General features: G+C 56.4%; 1 protein-coding gene across 14 annotated transcripts in view; it reads right to left on the reverse strand.

The window, feature by feature from the left end:
• The window catches only part of ADGRB2 (adhesion G protein-coupled receptor B2), a 36,857-nt gene that overhangs the window by 19,632 nt on the left and 3,104 nt on the right, over nt 1–14,121 (reverse strand). For 10 of the 14 annotated variants that reach the window (XM_017527902.2, XM_017527898.2, XM_037738249.1 and 7 more), the window contains exons 2-5: nt 10,461–10,590; nt 10,289–10,360; nt 10,072–10,112; nt 9,074–9,890 (exon numbers count right to left, since the gene is read on the reverse strand). In XM_017527902.2, coding sequence (XP_017383391.1) covers nt 9,074–9,875 — 802 coding nt within the window. In that variant the 5' untranslated portion in view covers nt 9,876–9,890; nt 10,072–10,112; nt 10,289–10,360; nt 10,461–10,590. Of the gene's footprint in view, nt 1–9,073; nt 9,891–10,071; nt 10,113–10,288; nt 10,392–10,460; nt 10,591–14,121 lie in introns of all 14 variants that reach the window. The other 4 variants (XM_017527894.2, XM_017527895.2, XM_017527897.2 and 1 more) reach the window with 4 other exon arrangements.

Here is a 14,121-nt window from a genome sequence, read left to right on the forward strand (position 1 = left end):
CCTGAGGCCTGGGCCTGCATCCCCCTCCTCCTGCCTTCTCGGGGAGGGCTCCACCCATCATTCCGCCTCATCAGCATCCCGTCAGCATTCTCCCCTGTGGCAGCCCAGGAGGGCACCCAGGCCTGCTCCATGCTCAGAGAGGCCCTCCTCTGACCCTCCGCTCCCCTCCTCTGTCAGTGAGCAGTCCGCGGCTGGCACTCTGGTTTTGCACCTGACACTCACTGCCTGGCTCAAATGTCACCTCCCCTGTTAATCCACTGCAGTCTGGCTTCTGCCCACATCTCTCTGCTGAATGTGTTCTTGATAAAGTCATCAGCACCCTCCTTGTTGCTAAATCCTGTGGACACATTGCAGGCCTGGTCTCGCCTGACCCCTCAGCAGCATTTGGTCCTGTTGACTCGTCCTGCCTTGAAACACTCCCCTGGTTTCCTACCTCTCTGGCTACTCTGTCCCCATCTCCATGAGTGGTCTATTTTCCTGCTGTTTCCCATATCAGGAGTCCAGGCTTTGTTTTCACTGCACGTGATCCCCCCAGGCTTAATTAACCCTCTCTGAACCAATGCCCCCAAATCATCATCCCCAGGCCCTGCCTTTCCTGTGCTCCCCTCCTGGATATCCTCCTGCCTCCTGAGCCTCTCTCCTGACCATCAAACTCTCAAAACAGGCCCATGATCTCCTCTCAAACCTCTACCTGCTTGTTCCCCCACCCTCTTTGCCTAGAAAACTCCTACTTGACCTTCAAAACCCACCTCAAATGACCTCTCATCTATGGAGACTTCCATATTGTCAACTACCCAGGCGGAGTTGGCCACCCCTTCTTCTATGTGCCCCTTTATCACCCATGGGTCCATCTTCTGACTGTCAGAAATACCCCCCATTTCCTACCATGAGCCCTTTGAGGGAAGGCTATATGTGAGTCCTCTCCCTGACACCCAGGGAATGCCAGCATAAAACTCAGCCCAGTGAAATACCAAGAAATAAGCACCAATGAATACATTGTTCCCAGATTCCCCCACAATGGGGTCATGGGGAATGGTCATTTGTAATCTTGACTCCCAGTGCAAGGTATCAGCTCTGACCCACAGTGCCAGCATTCAGATTTGATACACCAGCCTGCATGGAAGGGACCGCTAAGACAGGCTCAAAGACAGGGCTCCTGGGTCCTCAGGCCTGACCCCTCGTTTATTCGTAAACACTTTGGAGGTGTAAATGCAGCTCTCAGCCCTCAGTCCTCCCATCCAGCTCCTGTGTGGGCTTCCTGCCCATCGCCATGTCTGGGGCATCTACCAGCCTGGCATCCAGTGCCCACCAAACAAGAATATATGAGAGACCCCCCTGACTGGTGTCAGGGACTCACACTGCTTCCTGTGGTCCCTGCTCCTCTTGTAACCGCTCACAGGCCATCTGCTGGCCAGCCCCACAATGTAACAGGAAGGGCAGGGCAAGCGGGGAGCAGGTCGGGGTCAGTGGTTTCCAGAATCCACCCTATTTGAAAATCAGAACATGTCTGAGGTCCAGCTTTTGGATCCCTTTTCCAGCCTCCTGAACTGGGCCAGAGTGGGGAAGGAAGAAGCCCAAGGTCACACAGCCCTACACTGCCTGCCCGCCCCTCCATTCCCACCCACCCCACTCAGAAGAGAGGCCAGCAATTTATTCCCACACATGGGAAGGCTGGTTCTCCCTGGAGGGGGAAGAAGACAGATAAGAGCAGAGGTGTCATTTACTGAAACAGTCAGCACACACCATGTGCGGGCCCCAGCCAGCCCTGAGCCCAGAACAGAGCAAGTCAAGAGGAAGTGAGCCAGGCAGGGTCCAAGAGGACAAGGAGGGGACCCCAGAAGGAATGTGAGTACCCTGAGCACTCCTGAGTGTCCACCCAGTGAGCCCAGCAGCCTGTGGGCCAAGCGCCCTGAGGCCTGCAGTTCTGCAATCTATCAGCTTTCCCCATCGGGCTGCCAGTCGTGGACACAGACAGATGTGCTGCCTGAGACACACTTCCTCACTCAACCACCTGATGACCTCATAACTGTTCCGTTCTAAGAAGGCAATGTTTACTAAACAACTCCTACAGGCCAGTCACTGCACTCAGCACCACCTCATTTCATCCTCCTCAGGGCTGGTTTCCCCATTTTCCAAATGAAAAGGAGGCTCCAAGGTCTCACATTGGAGAGAGGCCAAGGTGGGTTCAAACCCAGACCTGCCTGACTCCAGAGGCCCTGCTCCTTCCACTGTGCTGCTCTGGCTCTGACAAAATGCCACTCAACTTGGACCTCCTTGGAGACACCTTCCCTGATTTGCATGGGACTCTGAGTCACCTCCACCTCCATCTAAGCCCCTAGTACCTGTCTCTCTTATCCTGTTCCCATGCTACTGTCTAATTGCTCCTTTGCAGTCTCCTCTGTGTAACCTCCGAAGTGAGCCTCGGGGATCCCAGCTCCAGCCACACCACTCCCCAGCTGAGGAAATCTTCAGTGGCTCCCTTACTGCCACAGCCAGAGTGTGAAATTCTGAGCCTGGCATGCTTCAGCCCCTGCTGGCTTGTCCAATCCTGTTTCCGTCACCCCACTGGACAGCCAAGCACACTGCAAGGCCATATGGACCCGTGGGAAGGGCAGATTCTGGAGCCAGACACATGTAGGTTTGATTCTCAGCTCTGCCACCGTCTTGCTGTGTACCCTTGGCCAAGGCATCTCACCTCTCTGAGCTTCAGATTCTTCAACTGAAAGTAAGGAGGACACTTCCTACCACATAGGTTCATTGTGAGAATTCAGTGAAAGCAGAGGTGTGGACTGCCTGGAGCACAATCGGCTCTCAATGAAAAGGAGATGTCAGCTGAACACGGTGGCTCATGCCTGCAATCTCTGCACTTTGGGAGGTGGAGGAGGGCAGATCATCTGAGCCCAGAAATTCAAGACCAGCCTGGGAAACATGGTGAAAAAAAAAAAAAAAAAAAGTAGCTGGGCTTGATGGCATGTGCCTGTAGTCCCAGCTACTTGGAAACCTGAGATGGGAGGAATGCTTGAGGCCAGGAGTTCGAGACTGCAGTGAGCGACGAGTATGCACTCCAGCCTAGGAGACACAGGAGGCCCTGTCTCAGAAAAAGAAAGAATGACAAAGAAAAAGAAAAGAGAAAGAAAGAAAAGGCGATGTCACCCCTTTTCATTATCCCTAGAATTGTACAAATGCTTTCCTCCCTCCACACATCTGCTAACGCGATTCCCTGCCCTTGAAATACCCTTCTCTCTGTTGCAGTCTGCCAAAGTCATCTACATGTCAGTTGCCACCTCCTCCAGGAAGCCTTCCTAGGCTGAAAATACAGGGGTTTGGATATGCCAGTACCCTTTTCTGTGGCCTAGTCCCCAGGCCACCCTTCCATAGCTGTGAGAATCCTGGGCTGATCCCTCCTGTGGACCCTGAGGAGGGGTCTCAGTCTCCTGTGTCACTCTTGCCCACAGGGCCTAGCTTCTGAAAAGACAGACATTCCGAAAACATGGGGCCACATATTGCTGGGAGTTCCTCCACCCTAACCACACAGAGGCCCCTCTTGCCTCACCCCTGGTGCCAGCAGGCGGGGTGAGCACAGGCTCTTTGCCACTTGCACATACCTGCTATGCTGTGCTCCACAGACCCTGCCCCCCAAACTCCATGCAGTCCTGTGCCCTCAGCCTACTATGGTATGAATGTGTTAAAAATAACCGCAATAAACATCACTTCCACGGGAAGAGAACGCTGTGATTTACAAAGCAGTCCTCCCTTCCCCTGGCTCCCTGCTTCCTCCCTGAGGCTGGTCCCAGAGCAGATGCCAACTGATTCCCTTTACACATGCTCTATCATGACCCTCCATGGCACCCCATCCCCAGCAGTGCTTCCTGTACCCCACAGTGTATCAGAATCACAGGGGTGCAGTGGGGGAAAGAGGTGGCTTTTGAAAGGCACAGGCTCTACCCCTGCAGTTCAATGAAACTGGGTACCCTGTGAGATCATATACCTAGCCAGAACGCTAGACGACCCCCTCCAATAATTCTTCCTCCCCAGACTGCCTACTTATCTACCCAGCCTCCCACCACAGATAGCTGGGTCCCTGCCACCTCCCCCATGTGGCCAGAAGCTCCTCGAGAGCAGGGATCGTGTCTGACTCAGGCTGCTTCCCCCACGACGCACAGTTTTTGCTGCCATAAAGCCCTTGGCCAAGAAGATGAGGTCCCAGTGTCCTGGGACGGCAGTCAAAGCCCTGGCCCCATCTCCCTCCACTAGGGCTACCATCCAGCAGCTCTAGTCTCTTTATAGCTCCTACACCCAGCGTGGTTCACACCTCCACGCCCTTGCACAGGCTGTTTCCTCTACCTCGAAAGCCCTTCCTCCTGAGAGCTTCCCCAAAGCATGGGGCGGAAGATGACTTGGGGCGGCTCACAAATGTACCATTAAATAACACTGGATCCTGGACTGAGGAAGTCAGGCTCTCCCCAGGTCTCTCAATCCGATTGTATGGGATAGTCTGGTTTGTGCCTGTTGTCCTGATGTAATTGATGGTACCCACATCTTCCCCTTCATAACCTCAGAAATGTCACAGTTTAGATGATAAATTACACGGTCATTTTCATCCTTCCAACTGCATGAGAGATAAAGGCTGTGCAGTCTTAGACTTTAACATATCACCAATGTGAGCTAATTTCTCTAACAAATGGAGAGTAGGAAAAACATCCAGCTAGAGGTTAATAACGGCACTTTGCTTTCTCTGTGGTTGTTTCTTTGGTTACCTTCCGTTTCAGATAAATGATACTCTTTCCATTTAGGATATGAAACTGATTTTTATATATTAAATTTTTAAAATGATACAATTGAAAGAGAAATTTCACAGACTAGTGAATTCCTATTCATTCCTTAAAACTCAACTCCAAATCACCTTCTTTAGACTACCTTCCTCCCCTTTGTGGTTTACTCCCTTACTCTTCCTCCTCCTTGGACATCTGGCACCAGCACAATCTACCTTTTACACTAAATTATGATGACCCAGCTACGATTTGTTAGGCATCTACCATGTGCCAGGCACTGAACACTTACCCTCATCCTCTCACCGAACGCTCCCCACAGCCTCGTGGAATAGCTGTCACTACCCCCGTTTTACAGGTGATGAAACGGGGGTGAAGCGACTTAAAAACAGTCACTCGGCAAGTCAGTGGTAAGATCCGGAACCGAACCCGGACTGGGCGACTTCAGTCTGTGGCCTTGACTACCACTGTCCTAGTGAGCGCCCTCTCACCCAACGGGCAGACAGTGTGCCTAGCTCACCTCTCCTCTCAGAGCCAGCCCCAGGCCTGGCACAAACGCCACGCTGATAAAGACATGAAGATGTGTGTGAGGGACTGGCTGGAACTCAGTCCTGACTGGGATGTGTGGGGACATCTTGGCCCCACTTCCCACCGCATGATAGAGCACACAGAGCTCCACCAGCACAGATCTGGGCTAGAAGGACCTGCCAGGAAACAGCACCGAGTGTGCTGGGTTTCCCTGCCCCCACCCTGCCTCCTCACTCTCTGAGCCCCCAACAGGCAAGGAAGACCCCTACTTCCTGCTGCCAGACCAGGATGGCCAAAAGAGAGCAGCAGAGTCTGAGTGCTGGGAGGGAAATGCCAATCTTAGAACTGGGCTGGGCAAATCAGAGGCAACTTCCTAGAGGGGACAGGGCTTGGGCGGTGCTTAGAAGGATGCAGGAGTTCTGGATAGCCAAGGGCAAAGAGCATTCCAGGGGAGGAGCCTCTGTTGAAAAGGTGCAGGAGAATTCGAGAGAAGGCTGAAAAGCAGGTGGTAGCTGGTTCCCAGGTGGGGCTTGAAGGCCAGGCTGAGGAGTTTGGGTAGCACTGGGGATTTGCTGGGGTCTAGATCAGGGAGTGGCACACAAAGAACTGGGGATTCTAAGGCCCCAAGATGGGCAGCACCATGTCTATGTCACAGAGAAGCAGTGGCAGGGTGGGGGTCTGAGCCCACTCTTGGCTCCCAGGAGACCCCACGTTCACCTTTAGGCCACATCTCAAGGATGGAGCCTGATGATGGGGAGGGTGAGCCTGCAGCAAGCAGCCACGGGCAGGCCAGTGCCCATGGGAGAGGTAGGGATTGTGGCCAAGGAGAGAGGCATGCATGAGGCAGGGTTCTTTCTCCCAAGTGTCACTGGGCACAGCCATGCCCACTGCCCAGTGCCTCCTCAGTATTAGAGGGTCACTGGGCAGGAACTGCAGGCTGGTGCCAGCCCTCAGGAGCTGAACTCTGCAGCTGGCACTACCTCTACGGCCCCCCTTCCAGCCCTGGCCTCAGCCAGCCTCCGTGCCAGTCCTCCACCAAGCTCCTTCCTGCCTGCCTTTCTTTTCTTCCTTTCCCCCACTTAACAGATTGCGGCAGCAAGATGGCACAAATTTATGGCTCAACTCACCAAAAATAACAAGAGATCTATCAAAGGCAGTTTGCGTGAAATTAACAGGCGCCTGTACCCTCTTGTCAAATGCACTCGGCTCTGAGGCGGCCCAGTCACTGCCCACCAGCCCCCCGCCTAGTGCTCTTCTGGTACCAGCCCAAGCCCACCCTGTTAGGCCTTGCTGTGGATCCTCCTCAGGAGTGTCCCAGAGAAGGTGAACACAGCTTCCCTGCCCTGGTGCCTGGCAGAGGGGCCAGGACAAGGACAAGGCTCTCACCCTTCCTGTTCACCACCATCCCCATGAATCTTGCTCTCAGCCTGGCAGCTGCAGGTGCCAGCCCATTCTCCTGCAGCCCAGTGGGGAGGAGACAAGGGGAGGAATGGAAGGGGCCAAAGCCTTGGCAAGGGTGGTGCTGCCCCCAAGTACAGACAGTGCCATGACCCTCAGACATGCCCCGACAGGTGGAACAACAGTCATGTGCCCGCTGTGTCTCACACCAGAAAGGCTGAGCAAGAGGAAGGAGACAGCAGAATGGAAGAGCTTCCTGCCTGCCAAGGGAGGGGAAGGGGCTGTGCCAGCCCAGCTCTGGGCACCAGTGTGCCATGTGAGCCCACTTATGACAGCTGACACCACATCATCCCATGCCAACTCACTATGGGGACCCTCCCTGAAAAGCAACCCCAAGGAAACATGCCAAGTAGGGCAAGGGGCAAGAGCAGAGGTCAGGCTTGGGAACAGCTGGGAGCCCCAGCTCAGGGCTCCCTGCTCAGAGAGACACCTGGCCTCGTGCCCAGGAATAATCAGGCATCCTATCTCCACCCATCTCTAGCCCCAGAGGCCTCTGCAGAGGCTCTGATGATGGTGCCTTTCCCATCGCCGGCCCTCTCTGATCCCCAAAGACACCCTAGCTACCAACCAACTCCTGCTTCCGGCTTCAACCAAGCCCAGCTGGCTGCTCCTGGCTCTGTGCTCCACATGGCAGCCTGCCCAGATGGTGCCCGCCCATGAGGGCAGAGCCTTGCTCCGTCCACTGCAGATCACTGGGCCGATGGACCTCAGGGAAAGCCAGACAAATGTACCCGACCGCAGCTGAACACGATGGGGGAGACCCCCGCAGAGCGACAGCCAGTGTCGGCCATGCAGGAAGAGCCATAAACCTCCTGATATACGCTTGGCGTTCTCCGCCGACGTTCAACAAAGAAGCGAAATTCAATTTCTTCCTACAGGCACTAAATCCCAGGCCAGCCTCCAGGGCCTGAAACCTGCCCACAGCCTGTCTGTCACTCGGACGGCTTCATTGACCACCGTTAGAGGACAAGCTAGCCTGAGAGAGAGGCCACAGCAAGGCCACTGGGCACTTGCCATGGATGGGCGCAATGCCAGATGTCTCACTGGGGAGGCCAAAGTACTGGGCCAGGCTACCTTCATGATAACAACCTCCTCTAATTAATTCAGGGATACCTCCTCATTCTACAAAGAAACCACCGCCCACCAAAAATAAAGGGATCATCAAGGTAACAGTCAAAGGTAGGGCCCAACTCCAGGGCTCTAGCCAGCAAAGCAGGGCTGGGGACAGGCCGTACTCTGCCAGTACTCCTAGTGGCCCTCACACGACACCCCGTCTCCTTACACACACTCTCCCAGTGAAATCCAGATGCCTCTTCTAACCTCTATCCCTGCATCCTTGATTCCCATGAGGTAGGCCAGCACCTGTTATCCCAAATGGGGAAACTGAGGCCCAGAGAGAGAAGAGGCCTCCCTGTCAGAACCAGAGCTGCAGACCAGACCCTAGACCTGCCTCCTTCCCATCCCCATGCCATCGGTCCCTGTTCCCTCCAGGTCTCCTGCTCAGTTCCTGGCCCAGCACTGTTCAGCAGGCACATAGGATCCAGCTGAGGCCCTCGGGGCCTTGAAGCTGCAGGAAGCAGGGTCTGCGGAAGGCAGCCGTGGCTGAGGGAGCTGGGGTGGGAGCGGGGCTCGCAGAGCTTTTGCCCAGTCAGCAGGAAGCTCTAGCAGCTGGAGGCCTCAGTCCCAGAAGACATGGGCCCTGACGGGGGAGACAGGGGACACCGGGAGCTGAGCCAGCCCAGCCCTCCAAGGCAGCCTGGAAGCTCAGGCCTCTTCACCCAGGAGCACCCTCCCTTGCTTCTCTCTGCCCTGACCCTGGGGCAACTGCCAAAACTCACTGACCTGGGTGGACAGGAATGTATCCTTGCTGCCTGCCTACTCCAGCCTCCAGGCAAACTTGTCAACTGGCAGCGCCAGGGCCTGCCACAATCACTCCCAGCCTTGGGCTTTTGTGCACGCTGCTCCCTCTGCCTAGAATGCCCTCATCCCATTTCTGCTTGTCCTTCAGGTCTCTGTTCCTGCATCACTTCCTTCAGGGAGCCTCCCCTGGCTGCCCAGTTAGGAGGTCCCTCCCTGGGTTTATATATCACTATGCATTATCTGATCTGTGCCCCCATTTATCCAGCCAGTCTGCAGACTCTTCAAGAGTGAGCTCTCACTCCCAAGCATTCTGGTGACTGCAACACTTGGACAAGGCTTGGCACAGGAGTGATATCAGAGAACAGCTACATGAATGGCTGAGGATCTGCCAGGATGGACACCAGGGACACCGTCAGCCCCTGCAGACCCCACCCCACCCAGGACCTGCTCATACTCACCATATCTCATCTCGGTTGTGAATAGATCATTGCTGCTCCCCGAGTGCAAATCAGCCTCAGCAGGTGGGGCTGGGCCCCCGGGCACCAGGGCATTGGACAGGGTGTGGGCAGCAGGAGGGCCTGGAGATGTGGTGGTGGCGGAGCCGGCCCCCACCTCTCCGGGGCAGCTGCAGCCTGGCTGAGCGAAGCCACAGGCCCTGCCAGCAGCTCGGCCACACTCCTCACTCCAGCGGCAGAGCACACCACAGGTGAACTGGCTGGAGTTGTTGTTGTTGATGAGCAAGACCTCCACAAAGCGGAAGGCCAGGGCAGCGGGCGCCAGCAGACGCGGGGCCTCAGAGGGCTCAGCCGACAGGCACAGCTGCACGAAGTTCTTGTCGAAGTGCAGGAAGGTAAAGGGGCCCGAGCCACTGCACAGCTCCAACCCCGCTGCCGCCTCCGCCTCCTCCTCCTCTGGCCGCCCCACCTCGGACTCCACCTGGGCCACCGCCTCCTCCGGGCTAGGCCGCAGGCAGGTAAAGTTGACCAGGTAGTGGTCCAGGGGCAGCAGGCGGGGGGCAAAGTGTGTGCACACCTGCTCCTGGCGGTTGAAGCGCAGGTAGAGGGAGTACTTGGTGGGGTCAGGGTTCTCCAGGGTCCAGGAGCAGCCCGAGGCGATGGTGGGAAAGAGGTCCTGCAGCGAGAAGGCCCCGTAGAGCACACCCGAGGCCAGGGCAGAGCAGGCACTGGGGGCGGGGTCGAAGGCGGCGGCCAGGCGCAGGGACAGAATCACAGACAGTAAGAGGGGACAGGCTGGGGTCATCCTATGTCCCTTGCCCTGTGGAGAGAGACAGTGGTCAGTGGGCCCGCACCACAGACAGCCTGGGCTCTGAACCTCCTATGCTGAGCTGCGGGAGGGGGCCTCATAGTTAAAGACCATAGTCTACGGAGTGTCACCCAGCTCTACCTGTGTGAACTTAGACAAGGGACTTGACCTCTCTGAGCCTCAGTTTCCTTACCTGTAAAATGAAGCGATGATAGTACCTATCTCACAGGTTTCCTACAAGGGTGAAAGGAGATAAGTAAGGGAAAGGGTTCGGGAGATCGCCTAGAATCTTGTGAGCCCGGAGGAAACAGGAGTTGTTGTTGCTATCATTCCATTTCCTCAGAGTCAGCCCATCAACTACGAGTGCGTTCGACTGACATTCAGATCCAGCCCCAGCCCCACCATCCAACCTGTATTCTCCAGAACTGTTGCTCTCAGTCCCAGTGTGTCATGATCAGCTGTGAGGCATGTCACGCGTAATCCTGCAGTAATTGTCAAAGTGGTGATGTTTGACTACAATTTGCTTTTTTATAAATTAGAACAATTCGAGGTTATTCCTGGAACAATGTTATTCTCACTCACTTGCTTTACTGCGAGGGAGAGAAAGGGGCGGAGTTACAGCCAGTGTGCCAGGAACTGCGCACAACCTGAGCCATGCCCACAGGAGGGCACTGCCAGTGTGGACGTCATGTGTCTCGCTGCTGTGGATTTCCTGGTTGGAACAAGGGGGAGAGGCACCAAGCAAGGGGACATTGGGCTTGAGTCCCAACCCAGCTGCCACCTACTGGCTAGGTGGCCCTCATGAGCCTCAGTTTTCTCATCTGTAAAATGGGTGCAGGAATTCCCCTCTTACTTCCCTCTTCCCCTCCAGCCCCATGGGATTATCTTTCAACGCCTGGTTCAGGGCCTGCTATCCCCAGTGAAGCTACCAGCCAGTCGTGACCTCTCTCCTATACTATTTCCCCAAGGCTAGCTCAGTCAGCTCATGGGTCTTCCAGTGCCTAAGGGTGGGGACCACAGCTTGTTGATTTCTACCTTCCCTTAAAGCACTGTACTAAGCTAAGCCCTCAACAGGTGTGAATGTGCTGCAGGTGTGGGTGGGCACCTAGGACCCAAGCCCTACCCCCAGGGACACACAGAGCAGTCAGGCCAGAGTGGGTAACAGCTGAGGACGGGGAGAGCTGCGGGTGCCCTCCCACCTATCAGGCCAGGGCTGTGTCACTGCCCACAGCCTGCCCAGTCTCTACCCAACTGTCTAAAACATGGAAGCTAGCACATGGTCTGGTCACCCCACTTCCAGTCCTACCCCTCAAGCAATCCACACAGCCTTCCCTCTCCATGCCACAGGACAGCTCACAGCACTGCATGGGCCCCTAGAGCCCAGCTGGTCCACATTAGAGGAGAAAAGATGGGGACAGGAAAAGGGAGGCAGCCTGCTCCAGATCACACAAAGGTGACCAGAGGGGACTCAAGCCTAGGATCTGAGGCCCAGCTCAGGCCCGTCTCCCTCCACCAGTAGCCTCTGCTTCTTCCCTATGCTTGCTGCTCAGGCCTCAGACCAGATGGACAAGCTATTAGCTCTGGGGACTGAATCAGAAACACAGGACAATTCACAGGTATGGCTAGATTCTCCCAAGACACAGTTGCTCCCAGGGGATAGACTTCCCGTGGGGTCTTCAGGAGTCTAAACAGCGGGCAGAGGGGGGACAGGATTTAGAACCCCAACTTTCCAGTCCCTGTGGAGCATCCATGGAGCTCCCCACTGCCCCATTTCCCACATCCCCACGTGCTACACCTCCAAGCCAGCCCCAAGCAAGCACCTGCCCATCCCAGCCATACCGGGGTTGGGAGAGATGGCGGCAAGCTAGCTCCAGGCAGACCTACTCACTGCAGAGCAGCCACCCCACCCTCCTCCCAAGACCCACACGGAGTTATTCAGCGGAAGCCAGACAGGCTGTGCATCTCCCCCACGCACCCACCCTCCTCCTCAGAGCTGAAAAACAGACCAGACCCCTGGTCTTTCCGACCCTACATCATGCCTGTCCCAAACTGTTCAGCACCCCCTGCCTGCTGTGGCACTAGCAAAGCCAGAAGCTGATGGTGAGTTACATCCAATCCCCCTGCTGCCCCCAATTATTTTTAAGCAGGCTGCCAAATTCAGGCCATGGCTGTGGCTCAGTGGAGGGGAGGTGGGGGCTCATTATAACTGGCTTCCCTTCCCCCGCTTAGAGCAGCTTGGGGAACCTCCCCTCACACACACACCAATACATGTGGGTTTGAACACCCTTGTGCCCTGAGGACACACACCCCAAAGCATGTGTGCACAGATGTATGCATAGACAGTCATTCACAGGTGTTCTGCATGCCAACGGATACGTATGTGCACAGATATGCACACAGACAGGTGAAAACCACAGATTCATGCTCTCACATGCACTCAGAAGTGTACCCGCACACACAGGGGTGTAGAGGCTGATACTTGTACACATGCACAGAGGTGCACATGCATTCTCAAGTGAGAACATACATGAGTACTGGGCCCTCTGAGGCTCGGGATATGACAGCTAAGTGTCAGGCAGGAGCCTCTGGGGGCCCTTCCTTGGTTTGTCTGAAGCTGGGGCTTACTCCCCTGCCCCCTCCTGGGCTACTACTCCCTACTCCAGAGCCCCGCCCCATCAAGAAGCACAAGGTCCACATCCTCCAGAGCCACAGGCTGGCTTCTCCAGAACTGAGCCACTTTTAACCCAACCCAAGCCCCCTCCTCCCCTCCATCTCCTTCAGACATGTTCACGCTCATTCTGTGATTTTGCCCTGGACATGCCTGACCCTCACCGCGCCGGCTGCAGCATAAGACCTTTTGGGGCCCCTTTCTATATCACTTGCCACCACTCAAAATAAGGCAAAGACCCAATTCCAAGCTGGGTCACAGAGAGCCACTGGTTCATTAAAGACCCTCCTGCCTGTGTGTGGCCAGGCCTGTCCTCCCAGGGGCACTGCCCACCCAGAGGCCTCTCCCTGAGCCACCCCCAGAAGGGGACCTAGAAAGATGATCCTTGCTTCACAGGCAGCCCAAGTGGCTTTTAGTCCTGATTAACCTCCCTGAGCCTCAGTTTCCCTCTCTGTGCAATGCAGACCATAAGCCTTGCCCTCAAGATGGTAGACACCTCATCAGCCTCCCAACAAGTTCCCAGTACAGAGCCTGGCTCACAGCTCTGTCTCTTGGTCTTCTCAGGGCCTCATAAACGCTGCCCTCTTGCTGAGGTACAGGGCACTGCCTCTAGGAAGGCTCCTTGGGTTGAACCATGAGGGGCTTGGCTACCTCCAAACCCAGGAAGACCACAGACCCATCCTTGCACAAGAGCTAGAGAGGAGAGGTACTAAGGTCAGCACTGAGGAAGAACTTCCTGGGCTAGAGGTGGCTGATGGAGAGGAGGATCAAAAGGCCTCCTCCCTCAGGACCTCTCTCCAGAGATGGGCGCAGAGCTGGCTAGAGTAGTCTCCCTCTCCAAGCCCTCTCCTAGCGGGGACTGGGGGCTGCCTTCGCCACTTGCTCCTGACCCCAGCAAACGCAAGAATCTCACTCTGCCTAAACACACTCAAGTCCCCTTCCTTTCCCACCCCTCAGGCCTCCCCAGCTTCCCTTCGGCAACAATAAGGAATCCAAGGCTTTCGGCTGCTAAAAGAGCCAAGGCAAGACTGAGGGGTTGGTGGGTAGAGCGGCGCGGGAGGAGTGTCTCAGGGCCAGGGCCGGTCTAGGATTCCCGGGATGTCTCCCATTCGTCGCTGGGCGGCGGGGGAGGGGCGGGCCGGGAGTGGGGGCGCGGCGACGCGCACAGCCGTCGCGTTTATCCACCTGGCAGCTCCAATTCGCCCGCCCGTCACTCACCCTCAGCCTCCCGGGCGCTCGCCGCCAGCCCTGCCCAGGCGGCCACGCAGGCGGGGACCCCCACTCGGGGCCTCCGGGGCCTCTGCCAGTGCGCGGACCCGGGGACAGGGTCCTCAGGGGCCGCTCTCCCAGAGCTCTGTCACCCGGAGAGCGCACACCCTCCATCCTGCCTCCGGAGCCGGGGGACCCTGCCGAGGGGAGGGAGCGACCCCCTCGGTGCAGCCCTCCCGCTCCAACTGCCAGAGAGGGTCGATCTCTTGTGGGAGGGGGTTCCTCCTTAAGGAGGAAAAGGCCGACAGAACTGGGAGGGGGACAAGGGGCAGCCCTCGGCCCCTGGGGGCGGTGCCGCGAGGGCTG

This window comes from Cebus imitator, unplaced genomic scaffold (genome assembly GCF_001604975.1).
Source record: "Cebus imitator isolate Cc_AM_T3 unplaced genomic scaffold, Cebus_imitator-1.0 Scaffold51, whole genome shotgun sequence".
In the NCBI taxonomy this organism is placed as follows: domain Eukaryota; kingdom Metazoa; phylum Chordata; class Mammalia; order Primates; family Cebidae; genus Cebus; species Cebus imitator.